We start from the raw sequence: 21,330 nt of genomic DNA, 5'->3' as shown, positions 1-21,330 counted from the left end.
ACTTTTCGCGGTTTCACTTATGATTTATATTTAAGATCGGTTCATTTCCTTTGTTAACAGGAAAAAAACTCCATTATCTAACAGCGAAAGCTTAAAGGTCACCAAAAACGTGATCGACTTATTGTTTCGAAAGAAGAATTTAATTAACGAATTTCCCAGCGAAATAAAAGCTTATAAATTTATCAAAAAACTGCCAATCATAAATTGATCTAGAAATTCAAAGAGCTATAAGGGCATTTATGGTATTCTTTGAAATTCGAAAGTTGCGATTTTTCAAAAAGTAAGTGTTTTTTGTTATTAACTTGCTTTCATTGACTCTTTTCCAACTGCCTGTTGGCTATGTGCTTGAAATTCGAAAATTGATAATTTATTTTGAAAGTCATTTTTTTTTCGTTCCCTTAAGTTCATTGATTGACACTTTTCAATCTGTCTGTTGGCCATGCTTACACTTATAGTGCTTGAGAAAGTTTCAGAAACATTTATTATGGAGGGTTGAAACAAACATGAAAAAACTACCTAAATCAGTCCTCGTTGATGCGCGTGTTTAATTCTTGATGATGCGCGAGATTAAATTTGCAAGGCAATAGACTTGACCGTGAAACTTTTCTCCATAGCTATATGAATCAATTTAAAAAAACTTCAGATAATGATCGGCACACGATGTGTATATGTCAGTATACAAAACTTGATAGATTTTGGTTCAGCCTACTAGGAGAAGTTTTACATAACAAACGATTTAACATGTATACTAAAGATGATAAGAGCTCTCCTGCATAAAATTCGAATGAACATCCTGAAGTACTCAGATTGCATTCATGTTTTTTTTTCAACCAACTTTTTTAATCAGTAATAATTTAATTTGTCAATTGATGCTTGAAAATTGATCAAATTATACTTGGTACATCTTAATGGTATCGAATATCAAGATTCCACAATGATCACTGTCGAAAAATTGTTAATTGAAGTTCAACAATTCTTAAGATTAGGACTCTTTTATGGGCCGCGATGATTTTTTTCGTTTTGTTTTCAGGAAGAGTATCAAAATTTGTTCAGGATCAAATTTAATTTTTTGCGGTTTGGCTTTTGATTTTATTTCTTAAAATTCAGTTAGTATTATTTTATTAGAAGGAAAAAAAACTCCATTATTTAACAGCGAAAGCTTAAAGGTCACCAAAAACGTGATCGACTTCTTGTTTCGAAAGAAGAATTTAATTAACGAATTTCCCAGCGAAATAAAAGCTTATAAATTTATCAAAAAAGTGCCAATCATAAATTGATCTAGAAATTCAAAGAGCTATAAGGGCATTTATGGTATTCTTTGAAATTCGAAAGCTGCGATTTTTCAAAAAGTAAGTGTTTTTTGTTATTAACTTGCTTTCATTGACTCTTTTCCAACTGTCTGTTGGCTATGTGCTTGAAATTCGAAAATTGATAACTTATTTTGAAAGTCATTTTTTTTTCGTTCCCTTAAGTTCATTGATTGACACTTTTCAATCTGTCTGTTGGCCATGCTTACACTTATAGTGCTTGAGAAAGTTTCAGAAACATTTATTATGGAGGGTTGAAACAAACATGAAAAAACTACCTAAATCAGTCCTCGTTGATGCGCGTGTTTAATTCTTGATGATGCGCGAGATTAAATTTGCAAGGCAATAGACTTGAACGTGAAACTTTTCTCCATAGCTATATGAATCAATTTGAAAAAACTTCTGATAATGATCGGCACACGATGTGTATATGTCAGTATACAAAACTTGATAGATTTTGGTTCAGCCTACTAGGAGAAGTTTTACATAACAAACGATTTAACATGTATACTAATGATGATACGAGCTCTCCTGCATAAATTTCGAATGAACATCCTGAAGTACTCAGATTGCATTCATGTTTTTTTTCAACCAACTTTTTTTAATCAGTAATAATTTGTCAATTGAATGATATAAAAAAATTCCGTCAAAAATGGCTAGTTAAAAAGTCGAAATTTGTCTGAAGAAAAAAAACCCACCTCGAGCACAAATATTCCGTTACTTTCGTATCGAAAGTCGGAACAAAAAGTAAAAGTTATTGTGGTATGAAATTAACCAATGCGGGATAATTAGTGCGTTCACTCGTTTCCTATTGACGGGTAGTTCTGCGACAGGATAACTCAATTCAAAACTGAATTGAGGCAATTTGATTTTCCAAATAACTAGCTAATAGATGACAAATATATCACTTCCTTCTTGACATTGCTATAGCCTGTAACATGATTTTTAATAGAAAAAAAATTATTTTGAAAACTAGCGCGTGGAAATTTATAAATATAAGAGAAATTTTTGAGTAGTACTTGTTTTTTGTAATTTGTATTGATTTTTTTATTTTACGACAGTTATCTTTAAGTGCTGTCCGAACATTAAGAGAGCTTTGGCCTTATCTTATATGAGCAGTCGGTTTCTGTCTTTTGTTTGTGTTAAATAATTTTCCCTGTTTCCCGGAATCTTCAGGAAGGTAATATTTTGCCCCGAAGGAAGTACAGTAAAAATGACATCAAATAAAATCTGATTAGACATTAAGAAAACTCAATGGCATGTCAAAGTTTTAAAAACTATTTGAACTCAATAGTCCAGCATCTGTTTCTAGGTCGGAAACTTTTTTGTTCTAACAAACTGTTTTATACTATTTTAATTATTTGGCTTTCTCCAGCTGTCAGACTCGCAGTTGTCGACGTGTGAGGGGTCCTGCTCTCGCTGCAACATACACTATAAGATCAAGGACAAACCAACCTCTAATCTAACCTCTGCAACCACAAACAACAACAACATGGAAACAGGTGAGTGTAAATTTGACTGATCGCTCAAAGTAATTGTCGGCTGGCCTCTTTGAACAATCAAAATCAAACTATTGTACCGAAATTTGATATTTCTCCATTTATTTGTGTAGACGTTATTAAAACCAGAAAACATCGAAAGGCGATTAAATAAGACTTTAAAAGCAAAACCTGTGAAAAATTGAAGCGTATTAATATTTATTGTCTAATTATTTCGATTTAATGTTTCATTTTCAAAACTTTTCGGAAAGTTTTTTTTTGTATTTTTTGAACTTTACTGACACGTGTTGCAGGATTTTGTTTTGAATGCTGCCAATGATTTTGGATTTTATAAGAGAAGTCCAAAATTACGCTAGCTGGTAAATTTTTTCATCAATCATCTTATCATTGAATAGAGTTGCTGTGCTTTCAGATGCAGATTCTTCCTCAGTTAGCAACACTGTCTCTGGTGAGAATGGAGAACATCATCACCATCACAAAAAACAACACAAGACCATCCAGGATGACCCCCACATGCACCACGAGCCCCTTCCCCCCTTCATTAGGGTGCAGAGACCGAGTGGGAATGTGAAGATGTTCTGCTCTCTGTGGACCTTGCTGATGACCTTGATTGGAATCACTGCCAAACTGTATGGCTACATGAAGATAGACGCCACATCCAAAAACAAAAGCTACTCGGTATGCACTTAATCATTTGTTATTGTGGGACTAAACCTTCTTGCATCTTTCTTCACGCTTAAAAATGGACGATTAATTTACTTTTTTTTTGGTTATTACGCTGTTTTGCTACAATAATTGCAAACTGCAGGTAAGAGAGCTCGCTTTGCTCCTATAAGATTTGGAATTTTTTTTGGTTAACTAAAACTAAAGTTTTCGTTAATACTGTGGTCTATTTTTGCAAGATAGATGAATCATTCTCATTCAAGTTTCACTTGCATTCAGAAAAAACTCTTCAATTGATAATTGGTAATTTATTCATTGATAGCTCAGTTTAGATTAGCTGACAAAATTTATTCCGGTCTTTGCAAAAAATCTATTAATTTGAGTTTCAACAATTATCTCAGTTTCAGTGCTTCAGAACTTGTCAAAAGTATCAATTGAAGGAACCTTATTAAAAAGTGAAAATGAATTACTTTTAAGGAAACCCAGACGTCCTTGAATTTCATTTTTACCCCTTTTTTCCCATATCGATTGGAACAACTTTAAAAGAATTAGACCACCTTCCAAAAGAAGAGAGGTGAGTCCACCAGCTGATTTAGGGCGCGAGTGAGAGTGCATAAAACGCCTCAAAAAAATGGTCGTGGTCGACAAAATTTCGAAATTTTGAAAAGGCTCAAATTTACTTTTCGCGGTTTCACTTATGATTTATATTTAAGATCGGTTCATTTCCTTTGTTAACAGGAAAAAAACTCCATTATCTAACAGCGAAAGCTTAAAGGTCACCAAAAACGTGATCGACTTATTGTTTCGAAAGAAGAATTTAATTAACGAATTTCCCAGCGAAATAAAAGCTTATAAATTTATCAAAAAACTGCCAATCATAAATTGATCTAGAAATTCAAAGAGCTATAAGGGCATTTATGGTATTCTTTGAAATTCGAAAGTTGCGATTTTTCAAAAAGTAAGTGTTTTTTGTTATTAACTTGCTTTCATTGACTCTTTTCCAACTGCCTGTTGGCTATGTGCTTGAAATTCGAAAATTGATAATTTATTTTGAAAATCATTTTTTTTTCGTTCCCTTAAGTTCATTGATTGACACTTTTCAATCTGTCTGTTGGCCATGCTTACACTTATAGTGCTTGAGAAAGTTTCAGAAACATTTATTATGGAGGGTTGAAACAAACATGAAAAAACTACCTAAATCAGTCCTCGTTGATGCGCGTGTTTAATTCTTGATGATGCGCGAGATTAAATTTGCAAGGCAATAGACTTGACCGTGAAACTTTTCTCCATAGCTATATGAATCAATTTAAAAAAACTTCAGATAATGATCGGCACACGATGTGTATATGTCAGTATACAAAACTTGATAGATTTTGGTTCAGCCTACTAGGAGAAGTTTTACATAACAAACGATTTAACATGTATACTAAAGATGATAAGAGCTCTCCTGCATAAAATTCGAATGAACATCCTGAAGTACTCAGATTGCATTCATGTTTTTTTTTCAACCAACTTTTTTAATCAGTAATAATTTAATTTGTCAATTGATGCTTGAAAATTGATCAAATTATACTTGGTACATCTTAATGGTATCGAATATCAAGATTCCACAATGATCACTGTCGAAAAATTGTTAATTGAAGTTCAACAATTCTTAAGATTAGGACTCTTTTATGGGCCGCGATGATTTTTTTCGTTTTGTTTTCAGGAAGAGTATCAAAATTTGTTCAGGATCAAATTTAATTTTTTGCGGTTTGGCTTTTGATTTTATTTCTTAAAATTCAGTTAGTATTATTTTATTAGAAGGAAAAAAAACTCCATTATTTAACAGCGAAAGCTTAAAGGTCACCAAAAACGTGATCGACTTCTTGTTTCGAAAGAAGAATTTAATTAACGAATTTCCCAGCGAAATAAAAGCTTATAAATTTATCAAAAAAGTGCCAATCATAAATTGATCTAGAAATTCAAAGAGCTATAAGGGCATTTATGGTATTCTTTGAAATTCGAAAGCTGCGATTTTTCAAAAAGTAAGTGTTTTTTGTTATTAACTTGCTTTCATTGACTCTTTTCCAACTGTCTGTTGGCTATGTGCTTGAAATTCGAAAATTGATAATTTATTTTGAAAGTCATTTTTTTTTCGTTCCCTTAAGTTCATTGATTGACACTTTTCAATCTGTCTGTTGGCCATGCTTACACTTATAGTGCTTGAGAAAGTTTCAGAAACATTTATTATGGAGGGTTGAAACAAACATGAAAAAACTACCTAAATCAGTCCTCGTTGATGCGCGTGTTTAATTCTTGATGATGCGCGAGATTAAATTTGCAAGGCAATAGACTTGAACGTGAAACTTTTCTCCATAGCTATATGAATCAATTTGAAAAAACTTCTGATAATGATCGGCACACGATGTGTATATGTCAGTATACAAAACTTGATAGATTTTGGTTCAGCCTACTAGGAGAAGTTTTACATAACAAACGATTTAACATGTATACTAATGATGATACGAGCTCTCCTGCATAAATTTCGAATGAACATCCTGAAGTACTCAGATTGCATTCATGTTTTTTTTCAACCAACTTTTTTTAATCAGTAATAATTTGTCAATTGATGCTTGAAAATTGATCAAATTATACTTGGTACATCTTAATGGTATCGAATATCAAGATTCCACAATGATCATTGTCGAAAAATTGTTAATTGAAGTTCAACAATTTTTAAGATCAGGACTCTTCAAGAGTATCAAAATTTGTTCAGGATCAAATTTAATTTTTTGCGGTTTGGCTTTTGATATAATTTCTTAAAATTCAGTTAGTATTATTTTATTAGAAGGAAAACAAACTCCTCTATCGAAATGCGAAAGTGTAAAGGTCACGAAAAACGTGATTGACTTCTAATTTCGAAAGCGGAATTTAATTTTCAAGTTTCCCAGCGAAATAAAAATTTAACTGATTGATCCAGTTTTCTCAAATTGAGTTAATTTTATCAAAAAAGTGTTAGTCATAAATTGTTTTCAGGAATTCAAAGATCTGCAAGACATCTTTTTTCTTTAAACTTCGAAAGTAAGGGCATTTTTGTTTTGAACTTCGAAAGTTGAGATTTTGAAAAAAAAACAAGTCAGTATTTTTTTTTATTTTGTTCATTGACTCTTTTCCAAACGTCTGTTGGCTATCTTTATATTTCCAGTGCTTCTGAAAGATATGAATGATAAACATTGAAAAGTCAGCTCATTCATTACCCTTTTCTCAAAAATTTTGCTAATTCTTTTCTTTTTATTGCAAATATTCGGCTCAATCAGCGCCGTTGAAAACTTTACCTTATTCTTTGCCCACACTGAGAAATAGGGGACCAAGAGTTTTGACAAGTTAGCTAAAAATTACACTCATGCGTCTTATTTCATCTCCTCCTGAAAATAGGTTCAGCTCTTCCTGCGCTCGTTTAGCAGACCCCATGGGAAAAAGACCAGCAACCCTAAGTAGGGACCAGTACGACCCGGCTGGGTATTTTATGGACATTATTTTTAATTAGCCGGCTACTTAATAGTTTTTGTCACTTGGTCATAAAACGCTTCGAATACCACTATCTAATTTTTTTTAGAAGAACAAGATGAAGAAGAGTTTATTTCTCATTATTAATTCTATTTAGTCATGTTAACTTCAGCTCCGTGCTGTTGTTGTTCTAGTTGTACACTTCGTTCATCCAGCTATTCGGCATTGCGTGTCTTTTGTGTCTGTTGTTTCTGCAGTGGAAGCAGAAGAGACTCAGTAACAACCACCTTGTGTATGACCCCCACAATGGCTCTTTCTACCTCAAGGCAGGACTAGTCGGTCAGTATTCACAAAACTCAGTGGCCTCATCCGCTTGCTGAATATTGCTAAATATTTTATTCTTTTATTGCATAATTGTTTTTTTATTGCATAGTAGCATCGCTATTTCGAAAGTGGATTTTACTTTTTAGATCTCGCAAGGCAATGAAAAAATACATGTATTCATCCAGTTTTCTCAAATTGGGTTGATTCTATGAAAAAAGTACCAATCATAAAAGATTCTTGAAATTCAAACACCTCTAACCTCATTCTTTTTCTCAGAAATCCGAATTTTGAAAAAATGGAAGGAATCAGTAAAAAATTTTTTTTTGGTTTCCCTGAGTTCAGTGACAGTTTTCTAACTGTATGTTGGCTATTTTTATATAATAAGATTTTTATTTTTCTTGTTTTATAACTTATACTAAAAATTATGTATTGATGTACAACAAAATACATGATATTATATAATTGGAAAAATTATTTCTTTCTTTTATAGGTTTCACAATTGGGACATTGGCCTACAACACTCTGCAGCTGGCACAGGACATGAACTTGCTTCTGCAGCAGCCAGAGTGTGGCAGCAAGGAATACTCTCTGTTCCACATGATTTCTTTCGTCTACAATGTTTTACAGTGCATACTCTTGCTCCTCTTCTCAAAGGTACTCATTCCCCCATCCACCCATCCACATGTAAATTCACTATATGCCGTGACTCGGGAAGATTTTTTAAAAGAAAAAGTCTTAAAATTTCATCACGCTCAGCTTTGATATTTGACACTTTTTTTTTCAAATGTCAATAGTGAATAACACAACTAGCAAATACACTTATACAAGTGATGTTTTTTTTCCCGTTTTTTATTTTCAGAAAAAAAAATTCAAATTTGGACAAGTAAAATCTAATTTTGCAGTTTGACTTTGATTTATTTTCAATTTGAATTCAAATTTTTAGGGCAAAAATAGACAAATTACGCCCTGCAATCAGAAAAGTGGAAATAGCGAGAAAAAAACTTGAATGATCTTCAGTTTGAAAGTCGATTTTAATTTGGTGTTTCCCAGTGGAATGAAAAATTTACTTATTGATCCAGATTTTTCTAATGGGGGCTAGTTTATGAAATAAGTCTTGATAAAAAACTGTTCTTCAAAGTTTTAAAGCTTCAAGGTGATATTTTATTCTTCAAAACTCGAAAGTTTTAAAAAAATATATATACGTTATTGCAGTGGGACTCTTTGTTGGGCTTAACGGGTCTTAGCTACCTCCAGGCAACAATACACAAAATTGAGTTTTGAGACAATTCAGTGAAGCTTCATCAATTTAGTCACTTTTTACGCGAACAAACCCTTGCGATTTTTTGCAAAATCAGTTTTTCCAAACTAAATTTTTTGACATGTTTTCCTCAAAATGAACTTCATTCGGGAAAACGTTGATTTTTCGTCTAATTTCGAGCTAGTCAATCGAGCAAATTCGAGCAGGGTAGCCGAAAATTAGTAGTAAATTGCATTCTAATTTTTTGGCATGCTCTAAAAAGTCAAGTAAAATACTTAGTCAATTTTTTTTTTAGCACCATATTGGGAATAAAAAACTTCAAAAGAAGTTACTGCAAAAAAACTTAAAATTTTTTTTTTGTTTTTTGTCATTTTAAAGTCTGGTCTTATGTTCATATTCTTCCATCTCATCACGTGATGACACCGCTTAACACATCATTTCACCACGTAATCACACCCTTTTAACGCCGCTTAAGGAAGCCACTCCGCTGAGCGTAGCAAGAATATTCTAGAGTACTAAAAATTCTGAATCTGGATTTTCTAGAAGTTTTTTTTGTCAAGTCATCGTTTCAGAGAAGATCAATTTGATTGAACTTCAAGGCTAGACAGTTCCTGTCCCTTAACTAAGTTGTCTTTTTGTAAAATAGTTAAAACCTAGCTTGAGAATTTTGCATTTTCAGCTCGAATGAGATACCGACAGTTAACTTGAATTTGATTTTTTTTGCTTGATAACTCAATTTTTTTGCGATTTGATTCACCTTCGAAAATGACTTAAACGTTTTCTGTGTTTGCACTTTGCTATAGAAATGAAAAAGTTGCATGAAATATTTTCTATTTTTGCGAACAGATTCATGCTGTGAAAAACGAGATATTATAATTAACTAACTAATTAAACTATAACTAACTAATTAAAAATAATTCAATGTCGCTCGGTATATAATTTTTTTGCTTGATAAGCCTACTAAAGATTTTTCTTTGCTTTTGAACCGATATATGCTGTGAAATAATTTTAAGTAATTAGAAGTTTTCTTGCTTGATGAGGTTGCTCAAAAAACTGAGAAAATTTTCTTTCTATCAAAGTATTTAAACTTTTCAAAGTTCAAAGCTTGATGGGCTTATTTTAAGTTCTAGGTTTTATTCGATGTTTATTCGATTCACGAGGTTGTCTAAGAAGTTAATGTTTTACGAGTCGATTCCTGGATGAAAAAAGATTACATGTTTCAAAATTTCACCGCTTGATGAGCTTGCTTCAACATCTTTAAAATTTTGCGAATCGATTCATGGTACAAAAAACTTCAAATATATTGAAGTTTCTGCGTTTGATAAGGTTGGTTGGTTTGTTTTTAGTTTTTTTTGCGAACCACTTCATAACTATGAAGCAAATTCGAATAATTCAAAATTTCATTGCTTGATGTACTTGCCTGAAAACTCAAATGATTGCGAACTTGTTCATGCAATGAATATACCTCAGTTTTCGACGATAGCTATTGCGCTTGTATAGAAATTTTTTCTCATTTTGCGTACAGGTTCGTGTTATAAAGTAATTTGAAAGTTTTAAAATTTTCTTTGCTTCATGAGATAGCTTAGAAACATTTTGGTTTTCTGCAAACTGCTTCGCGCTCTCAAATAGCTTAGAATGGATTAAAAGTTCATTGATCGATGAGTTTGCGTCGGAAAAATTTTTTAGAACCAATTCACGTGATAAAATAACTTGAAATATTCAAAATTTCATCGCTTGATAGGCTGAATTGCTTATGAATTTTTTTGCGATCTGTCTCATGTTATGGAATGTTTTTGGATGGTCGCGCAACTCGGAAATATCCTGTAGGCGCCTTTAGATTATGGAAAACATTTGGGTACTTCGGGTTGCTTATGTTACAGAGATCTGCTGGCTAGTTACGTTCTATATTCTTCTGTTTCTATATTCTGTTACTGATTTTCTTAACGACTGTCATCAACAAACTCTACTTGTATTAGGGCAGAGCCCTGATTTTTCCAACCACCCTTAAAGATATCTGAAACTGAGTTTGAGTAAAAATTGATAGAATCCAAAACCAATAAAATTTTTCGCAAATCTCTCCTTTCTCACGTGGGCACAAATATTTCGTCACTGTCTTCAAAAGTCAAGCTTCCATTCAAATAAAAGTCAGCCAAAAAGTTTTAATTATTTCGAGAGGGCATTTAACAGAAAAATTCTCTAAAAACGTACGTTCGATCGATATATAAACTGGAGCATAACTTTTTTTGTCTGTTGCGTGTAGGTGACGTTTACATATCGTCCGAATTTGGCTCTGCTCTGTCTGTCCCACCTAGTGGCCGTGTGTCTCCACTCCTGGTTCAGCTTCGTCGCCGACGAGTTCACAGAATCACTGGATTGGGAACACGAACGAGGTCAGTTTTGTTTTAGCGGGGTCTGTCCTTGTGTCACATGACGCTACACAACTCAACAAAATATCGGGTTGCGTAGATTAAGACGATTTATCCACAATGGAAAGGAAGAGCGTTCGGTTCGTCTCGGGGAACCACAGTTGCGCCCCTGCTTAAGAATAACATGCACTTTTTTGGTTATTTTTCTGGTCTGGTCAGTCTTGCCTCACCCTCAAGAAACGAGCACGGACCATGGTTGGCATCGAACGTCCGACCTTTCGATTGAGAGGCAAAGACGTAACCACTTCACCACAACTTTTATGTACATAGTGCTCTACAAATTTATTGGGACCTAGTGATTAATCCCCTTCCCTAAATGAAGTTAGGGATAAGATCATTAATTTTCGTAGAGACACTCTTTTTCAGCCAATAAGAGTTCAGCATAGGGGAGTTCAGCAACCGTCCTAGATAGGGGAACCTTTGTTACGGTATAATGTATATTATTCACGTGGACAATTTTTGTCAAACTGCTCGAAATATCGAAAAAATCTTGAGCTAAGAGATTAAAGTTGAGAAGACGTCAAAAATTTTTTTAACTAGACGTTTAACTTAAATTAGATCTCAAGACTTGATTTTGCGTTTTGCGATTAGACTACAAGGCTAATCGTTGCATTTTAAACAGATGGATTAGTCAAAATTGGCTCAATATTTTTGTTAAGCATAGCATAGCTAAAAAGCATGCGCTACTTTATTGTCCTGGTGTCTATGAACATCGATTGCGCTTTTTCAATTAATTTTTATTTATCTCAGACGGAAAAGTATTTTTAAGTCATTGCTCATAAAAATTTCTAATTGATTTGCATTGATCATAATAAATTGCATTTTTGACAGTAAAAATTTGCATTGATTTGCATTTTGCTCATAAACATTTCTAATTGATTTGCATTTTGATTTCAAAAGTTTTTAAAATTTGTTTGACCGACCACATTTATTAATCAGGGAGTTAATAAAATGTTATCAGCTGGACCAGTAAATTTATTGTTCCGACTTTCGATACGAAAGTAACGGAATATTTGTGCTCGGGGTGGGTTTTTTTTCTTCAGACAAATTTCGACTTTTTAACTAGCCATTTTTGACGGAATTTTTTAATATCATTCGAAAGCTATTGTTATCCTAGGCTTAAATTTGAAACGATATTTTACCTTTGATCATTTTTCGTAATGTTATGAGGGTTCAAAGTTTGCCATTTTGACCAATTTGGGACAATTAACGCGCGATATATTTCGCGCTAATAACGCGTAAGCGGAGATTTAATCCGTTTTATAAATCGTTCCAAATTGGTTAAAAGAAGCTTATTTGCCATAATTGATCTGTTACCACGAGCGAAATCTATTGTTTTGTACTTTATATGGCGTGTGGGGGGATGATTTTTATAGAAAAATTTTCAAATTAAAAAAAAAAATTTTCATTTTATTTTATTTCATTTTTTTTTGTTGTTTATGTTATTACTGCTCCATAAACCTTAAAAGGCAGTCGGAACTTTCAGGGCTTCGCCCTGATACGAGAAGTCTTGTTTTCAATTTTACTACCAAGTACCCAGCTCATTGAAATTTCAAATTAAGTCAAGCGTATTAGTTGAAATCCATGTTCCGAACAAGAATAGCCGTTTGCTGTGGAAGATCCACAGAATGTTCCGACTATATTCATAAATGAATAGACAAATTTTGTCGTTTTTAATTTTTTCAGTTGGTGGTTTGATTCAAAATTACACGATTGCCAAGGAATTTAGTGAAAAAGGCAAGGTTTGTCTTCAAAAATGAATTATAAACAAAACATGAAAAAAATTCAAACATTTGTTTTCCACAATACTTTTTCGGAATACCTTTGTTGTCAAAGAAGCATTATCAAAAAAAAGTTTTCCGATTTATTGATCAAAACCTTCCAAAAAGTGCCTTAAAACAAAAAATTTTCAAAATTGGGTCTTTATGATGTTTTAAGGAAGCACGCAAAATCAATTTGGCCGATCTAAAATGAATGGCCACCAAATTTTTTCAAAAAACTTAAAAAACTATTCGAGAAAATCTTTGATCCGTCCCTGAAATATAGATTTTTTTGAACTTCAAAATAATTAGACTAATTTTATGTGTAGCTATATACCCCTACCAAAGATGGCAAAAGAGGCTTTCTATTGGCTAATTTTGGATCAATAAACAGATTTTGGTTGATATTTAATGATAATAATGATGATGCCGAAAATCATATGAAAATATAACTTTCAAATTTTGAATTACGAGCGCTTGAGGTTTTTATATTGCCTTCATATATAAAGGCTTCCTATTTTCTGGTATAGTCAGTTTTTTGGCAAGTCTTTGGCAGATTGTTTGTCTGAAACACAAAGCTTGCCATTCGTAATATTTCCCTTAGCAAGTGTTTTAATCCTCGAGCAATTGTTTCAAATTTTCTATGATAACACAATAGTCATGAATTACGTACGCCGATGAGCAAAAAATATAAAGTTTGATTCATCATCACCATAATCACCAACTGCGTGATCCCGGATAAAACAAACGTCTTTCTATTTCTTGCGCTAATTTAAAGCTACCCAAAATGCTAGCTCAGTTGATGAGATGAATTTTCGCTTGCTGATCTTGCCAAGCAGTGAAGCGGAGGACCTTTACGTTCGAATATTTTTTTCTGCAATTTTTTGCCTAAAAAATTCTGTGAAAAATCATGCAACAAAAAGAAAGTTTTTACGATGCCGAGTGGTATCTTACATGTTTGCCGCTATATTACACATTTTGTCAAAAAGTATGATTTCAAGTCAGAAAAAGTTCTATGGAGTTATTCTATTAGTTATGAAGAACGGCGGCTTATGGTCCAAGATAAAGCGATGTCTGTAATTGTTTTCTCTGTGTTTTCTGAGATGGGGAGTTGTTTAGCGTCAGATCTAGTAATTTCATCTTCACTGTCCAACCTTCTCTAACACTAGGAAGTTTTACTGAAGTTGCTTTAGCTTGACATTTACGATAGGTATTATTTACGATACGGGAAGAATATAAACGAAGTTTTATTTTCAATGCTTTTTTTTATTTATCTTTGCTTTCCTTATTTTTTAAACCTTCTTAGAGCCTCTTTTTGTCGTTTTCTCGCTTGTATTTGCGAAGTGCAGCTTCGCGTCAGTCTACAACTTTTTTAAAGGGCTCAAAATGAAGAATAAGACAGACTAAAGTAAACTAATATTTTACCTTACGAAAAAATGGCCGACTTTGCTTGAATTACATATAAAAACGTCATCAGTTGGTTATTGAGCAAGTGTCAAATAATTTTCAGATTGAAATTTCATATAGATTTTTTTGGTGTATATTGGTGCTGACATGTTGCAAAAATAACATTTCGGCCCTTTTTGTGGACATGGAAAATCTTTACGGCTCTTTTGCACTCTCTGCCCCCGCATTTGAAATTCAAATTTGAAAATTGTTTTAACATTTTCATAATGTAATGAGATAAACAGCATGCCATTTATTGTAAAAATCAGAAAATGTGAACAAAAAATTACTTCGAAAACTTCTGTTGCCACTCGAATCCTGACTAAAAGCGGTTTAATTAATATATCACTCGATCCCATCTGATATTCAGTTGTGGTTTTCACAGTAGCGAGCTTGCTAGCTTTAGTTTATTAGTACGAACCTTCTTTTTTTCTAATCTAACTCGGAAATAAAAGTGTTCACTTATATGGCAATTTCACTGTAGCATTTGAAATTGCATACCATCTGTTTTATTTTTTATTTTTGGCTAGCGTTTGTGTTAAATGAAGCGTCCGTGGCTGAGTGGTTAGTGCGGGAGAGTCATAATATCTAGGTGGCAGTAGTCGAATCCGAGAAGTAGCCGAACTTTTACTAATTTGAGGCGTATTTCTACTTTTTCACTTTGCATTTTATAGAGCTGCTTTTGCTGCTTTCTTCGCCTCTGTGTTTATTATTTCTGCGCACTTGAAATTAATGTGATCACTGTTATTGCGCACCCGACATTAATTCACTAGACCCGAATCAAAAAAATCTTCTGAAAATTAACTTATGAAAACTTCTTAGCAATTATTTAGTTTTTTATTCATGAAAGACACATTCGCCTCTTTTTGACAGCCTTGATCACTTTCTTCGTCGGCATCTGCATCAGAAATATCATGGTATCATAAGAATTTTTAAGAAAATGCGGGTGTAAGAAAGACCGCCCTTAAAAAAAGACCGCGATACAAGTATGATAAATGGGTTTCCTCAACTTATATGTGTCCCTAAAGAATAATTCGTAAGCCTTAAAATATTCGGAATTATGGCTCCCATATTGCATTTTTTATTCAGTCTATTGAAAACGGGGAGGAACTTTATATTCATGTGTGTTTTTTTTGCACGCATTGAAATGGGTCGTTTGATATACTAAATTAAAGCCTTTTTCAGTCGTGATTCGAGCAAAATAAGAAGTTTTTAAAAAGTTTTCCCAGTGTCGAGATAAAATGGTGAAAAAATTTTCGTTTTTAGTTCAATTTCGAGCGAGTAAAGCGATCGAGTACCGATCGTTATATGAAATTTTACATTTATTTAGACTTTCAGGCTGAAAAAACTCAACTGTACTATACAGAAATTTAGTTTGGGATGTCAAATTTACTGCTTTTTCGGCAATAAAGATTTTTTTTATTTAAAAAATTGTTCTGCAACAAATTAGAAAAAATAATAATTTTCTTTTCAAATGTTTGTCTTTTTTCTGTGTCATTCTTTTTTGGAGATAAATTTTGTCGGTTATGCTTAATTCACTAAGTTGCTACGCGCTTGTTTAGTTTTCAAATCACACTAGGCACTAGAACCAACTCTAGTTTGAAGGAAAGAAACGAAAAAAAAACTTTTTATTTGAATATGATTGGATCATTCTGTAATTCTGTAATACTTGCACAGCAACCGGCTATCATTGTTTACTTGTGGTCTCGAAGTGTTCGCAAAAATCGCGGAAACCATCTGTCGTACTTGCTTTTTCCTGGCACCCAACTATCATGCTTGTACTTGGACCTCCCATCAGAAACAGAGATTGATGCTCGTCTAGAAAGTCTGTCTAGCCTTCGAGACCCCGTGTTATTATGAACAGGCGACAAGCATTTTTACACAGTACTCATACATTTTGTTTATCCTCTTAAAAAATTGTGTGAGTAGTTTCAAATGTGTTCCCTCGAATTAAATGCTAGTTCATAATCGGGATATTCTCGTGAACAGCAGAACGAAAATTTTCACCCAATTTATTTCACTAAACAGTTCAAATCTGACTCATTTTCCAGCTGATTTTGAGATTTTAAAGTTTATGAGATTCGAGGTTTCAAGTATTTATGATTGGCTAATACAGTTTTCGGGCATCTGTTTGCTCTAAGAAGAGGTTATGCCCTCCTTCTAGACATTACAACAGTGTCGAAAAAAATTGTTCACCAGCGCCGGAAAAAATTGTCCAACAGCGCCGAAAATCATCAACTTTCGGCACTGTTGTTTTTCGGCACTGTTGAACGCCCTCCCCCTTTCATCAGATGAATTGTGCTAAAAGCCGAGTATTTTCTGTCACAGTTTACGACGGTAAGGACAATGCGGCACAGCTTCGTCTATGTGCAGCTTTAACTAGATTGATCATTATTGTGTGTTTCTATCTTCAGCCCAAATGCCTAGATAAAATGGCTACGTAGCAAAGAGTAGACAAGTCATAAAGTAGACACATCGTTAAGTAGAAAAATACTATATTAACCTATCAGAATTGAGATCAGAAAGCAAACTTACGTAACAATTTATTATTATACTTGCATACGTTTGTTTTTATTACTCTGCATTACTTAATTGTCGGAACCCCACCCCCCGCAACCAACACAAATCGATTTTTTCATAGACCCCCCCCCCCCTAGAATATTGAATCCTCCAAATTTTGGGGGTCCGAATGGATCCCACCATTACGAGGCCAAACTGTGCATTTTGTGCATTGTAAGCGGATTCCGCAACAAGGACGCTCCCTTTGTTCTTCTTTTGTTCTTTAAATTTCTTTGATTGTTCCGACAAAATTTCAACATGTTTAAAGACTTGGCTCTGGAATCCAGGAACATACAGACACAAATTGTGCTCCTATCCAGTGCACAACAGTTTGGCCTCGTAATGACAGGAATTTTTATTCCATTAAATTTGGAGCCAAAGTTTTAGAAAAATGTGCCCTTTTTGAGAGCTCCAAATCAAAAAGTTTTTTTTTCCCTGCAGGGAAACGTCGCCTGGATTAAAAGCTGATTTTCAAGCCAATTTTTGAGTTTTTGGCTCAATTTTGTCATTATTTTTTTTTATAAAACTTGATCTAAATTTTCCAGACCTCCCATGATATTTTTGAACCTCCCCCTCTCCAAAAAAATGTCCTCCCTCCCCTCAGGGTAATTGCGACCTCCGCGAATTACGTACTGCAGAGTATCTCGATTGTGATTTGTTAATATTTGTACTTGACAGCACAAAAATTCATCTATTATTAACCCTGAATGTTTTCCATAAATCAAATCTATCACTCGGCCGGATCTTTTCTGTTAGCCCATCTTCTGGTATTAAGGTTCCATCACATCACTATATGATGAAACCTTCTGTATGATGAAATCACATCAATATACTGCTCAAAGAATTTCTCCGTTTATATCAAAAATTTCAACTTTCAAGATTTTCAAAACATGACTAACTAAATTATGTCGCAAATATTTCTCATGGTTGTGTTAAATTGGCACCGGATTAACCGAGAAGATCGTCTGGTCCTTCTGAAACTAACTTTCAATTTGGTTCTCATTTTCTGAAGCATTCAAAATATAAAATGTTCGAACACTCTTTCAGTTCAGCTCACGCGTTTCTGGAAAACAATTTATGCTCAAAAATGATTATGATGAGCAGAAATAATTGACACAACACAGTAAAAGCAATAGTATGTTTAGTTTACAGTGTGAAAATTGGGTCCATAGAATATAGATGGGTCCTTGGAGAAACACTTCACGGCCGTAAAATCTTCGGAAGCAACATTTGTTGTTTACCCTTGCGAGTATTGTAATCGGGTACAAGATTTTTTCGCGTAATTAACTTGCTAACAAAATGGCGACAATTAGAAATGGTAAATGCTCGCCGTAGATTTTTATCTTGATGATGCATGTATGCCGTTGTGTATTGATATTGGCAAGTACATTCAGTGTTCTTCCTTTGGCAATGTTAGCAAGAAAAAACTAATATTTTTTGGGTGTCGGATTTGACCCTGTCGGCTTATTTACATATTTTGCTTTTTTTCAATTTTTTCTATTCAGGGTCGACGAAATATTAAATGTCATTTTCAAAAATTCAAAAGAAACTTTGTAAATTATATTTGCAAAAAATATACAAAGTTTTAAAATTATTTAAAAAAAAACTGATTTTTCAGGCTTGCGATGAGTAAGCGTTATCATAGTAGGGGAACATTCTTTTTCTAGATGAAAAAATTGTCTAAAAGAGTAACTAAATCATTTTTTAAAACCTTTTGTGAGCCAGCAAATATATTCTAGCTTGACTGCTTTTCAAATAGCTTTTTCATTCCAAAATTGTTTTCTATGTTGCTAATAAATTTTTCAGAATAGTTTCAGAATTTCAATTTTTTTTCTATTAATTGGCCTTAAAACGTTGAGGCTCACATCTCATCGGTTTAGCAACCTCTGTTGTGTTGTTTAATGAGCGGATTTTTTTGTGCGTGTTTGTGTTTTGAGGGGGTTAAACATAGTTTTTTCTTTATGAAAATATATATTTTTGGACTTAACGAGATCTCATATTGTCTGCTTTATTATCGCCGCATCAATTTTTTCTTATACTAATTCAACATCAGATGTCTCATTTGGCATATTGTTCTCAAAATGAACTTAAAGATTTCAAGACAAATTGGGTTGAATTTATTTATAAAAATGTTGGTAGATTTTTTTCGGGTTTTGTCAGTTTGGCCTATAGCCGAAGTTTAGTTTCTCCTTTTTCCCCCAAAATGACGTCGACCCATTTTTAACACAGTGCGTCAAATTTTTCTGGTTTTCCTTGCTTTGAAACCGTTTACTTTTTTTCTGGTCTGTATGTTTTCATGATTTTTGTATGTTTTCACACTTTTATTCGTAATTTCTGCTTTTGTAACGTCTTGCACTTGCCGTGTTTTGAGGTAGTTTGCATCAATTGTAATTGATAAATAGTTTCGGTTCTTTTTTCTTTTCCCCCAACCTCACACGAGCATCAATTATTTGGTGCAACGAGTGGTTTTACAAGGTTAATTAAGATGATCAAGTACGTTTGTGATGGCCTAGTTAGTCCGCATTCAAATTTTTACAACAATCGAACAGCGTGAGAAGTAAGTTTACCTGTAAAAAATTGCAACTGGGGAAGAGGCAAAAGGAAAAAGAGCCATAGTTTCTAACTTGATTTTATTTTATATCTCACTGATGTTAATTGTTTTTGCATATGTTGTCAGAACACAGGGAAATGTGTGCGAAGTATCTGGAGAACTCGACCATCCACGAGAACATAGAGAAGACAGAGGTTTTCCTGTTCCCTATGAGTATCGAACTCTACCTCATAGCGGGCGGCTTCTTCGCAATCATGTCAACCAATGTCGGCAAACCACACGTCGTCAAGGTCAGTAATTGCGCGTGAAGTTCAAGGTTGCTTTAAACTTCTGAGGAAATATAAGGAAGAAGAGTTTATCTCTCATTGTTAAAGCCTCATTTTTTTAAACCGAAAGTAGGGACAAATCAGCTCAAAATGAGAACATCAGGAAAATATTAATTTGGAATTTTGAGAAAATTGTAAAAAAAAACAATTTCAGAAAAATTTAAATTGCTATAGAAAATTTAAATAGTTTCGGCGAAAAAAATTGATTCGGAAAATTTTTGTATTAAAAATTCAATGTTCATTTTTTTAAACGGACATCACTGGTAAAAATACCAACAAAATTTTTAACATGATGCGCCAGAAACATCGAGGGGACAGCTAACGAACCTATCTGGGTTGCAAATCGCTGCCAGTTGTATTGAATGAATTACGAAAATGGATATCTTCAAAATAATGAAAAATACCGGCTAAAAATGCAAAAAATTACGAGAAAAGGTAAAAGTATCAAAATATATAAACAAACACATATGCGGCGTTGCTCAGACAGGCTAATAACTTATGGTACGAGCTTTGTATCAACAATTTACGTAAAGTTTTTATCGTAGTTCGTATAGAAACAAAAGCAAATATTGATCACAGTGAAAAATAAAATTGATATAGATATGCTAGGTTTGCTTTTGTAAAATTTTTTCGATAGAATTGAAATCCACCATCCGAAAATCATTAATTTACTATGAATAACAGTCGGTAAAAGAGATGAATTATGCGTGTTAAGATTCGTCAAGAGTGTGTAAATTAAAAAAATTACGTTAGCTTCATTTGAAATTAACTTTTGTTTGAAAATGTTTTTTTTTGTGTCAATTTAATTAAAAATTATTTTCGTTTTTTTAGTGAAATCAATTTTTCTTGAAATTTTTTTGTGTCATTTTAGGACTCTCACAAAACAGTGGTGTATGGCGGAGGCCACAAGTCAGAGACGAACAGCCAGTTTTTCTTCCAGGAGACATTCTCCGGATTCTTCGTCGGAATCGCCCTCGTCTTGTTCACCGGAGTACTGGTCGGATTCAAACAGTTAGTCCCACTTTAAAAATATGACATGCTTTACAGTCATTTAGAAAAGAGTCACCTGGGTGCCAGAAATTTTCTTCTGTCTTCGTTTTAAAGCTCATTTTAATAATCACTTCATCCAATAGTTATAGAAATTCGGAAAATGCAACAAATCCGATCAATTTTGATTATAATTTTTATCCTTTTAGAAACTCTTAATTTCATTAGTCACCGAGCAAGTATTTTTCAAGAACCGTTTAGCTCATATAACTAAAATACGCCTGGTTATACCCTTTTAGAAAAAACGGTCCTTTAAATCGTTAATGGTCTCAGAACCTTGTTTAGATGTGTAATCCGCAAAAGTAGCTCAAGGTCTCTTCTAAAACAGCGGAACCACACTTATAAACGACAACTTGCATTGTCTTCTTTACTCCTGATTCTGCCAGTCATAGAGTATATACTTTCTCTTTTGTTCTAGTCTGTTCAGCAACGAGTACCCTGTACTACCTCTTGTGTTCCATTGGTTCATATTCACAGTCAACATCATCATGCTCGGCAAGTCAAATTAACAACAAACACCATGCATCCATAAAAACACGCATTGTTTTAAGTGTCAATGAACGAAATGAAGAAACTAGAGAAATTAGAGGTCGTTTGGTTTTTGTTTGTTTTTTGGTTTTTCACAGTTTGACATTTGATTTTTTTGAAGTTCAGTTCAGATTCTTAGAAAAAAAG

At 33.4% G+C, this 21,330-nt stretch overlaps 1 protein-coding gene across 1 annotated transcript in view; it reads left to right on the top strand.

The window, feature by feature from the left end:
- The first annotated feature begins 2,666 nt into the window (after positions 1–2,666).
- Positions 2,667–21,330, top strand: part of LOC134843643 (proton channel OtopLc-like) — a 48,856-nt gene continuing 30,192 nt past the window's right edge. Inside the window, exons 1-8 of the mRNA XM_063859837.1 lie at positions 2,667–2,809; positions 3,219–3,484; positions 7,153–7,297; positions 7,773–7,936; positions 10,801–10,930; positions 19,409–19,572; positions 20,480–20,619; positions 21,074–21,150. Coding sequence (XP_063715907.1) covers positions 2,800–2,809; positions 3,219–3,484; positions 7,153–7,297; positions 7,773–7,936; positions 10,801–10,930; positions 19,409–19,572; positions 20,480–20,619; positions 21,074–21,150 — 1,096 coding nt within the window. The 5' untranslated portion in view covers positions 2,667–2,799. The remainder of the gene's footprint in view (positions 2,810–3,218; positions 3,485–7,152; positions 7,298–7,772; positions 7,937–10,800; positions 10,931–19,408; positions 19,573–20,479; positions 20,620–21,073; positions 21,151–21,330) is intronic.

This window comes from Symsagittifera roscoffensis, chromosome 4, assembly GCF_963678635.1.
Source record: "Symsagittifera roscoffensis chromosome 4, txSymRosc1.1, whole genome shotgun sequence".
In the NCBI taxonomy this organism is placed as follows: Eukaryota; Metazoa; Xenacoelomorpha; order Acoela; family Convolutidae; genus Symsagittifera; species Symsagittifera roscoffensis.
The sequence above is the reverse complement of the archived record's forward strand: the minus strand, read 5'-3'. Positions and strand labels throughout refer to the sequence as shown.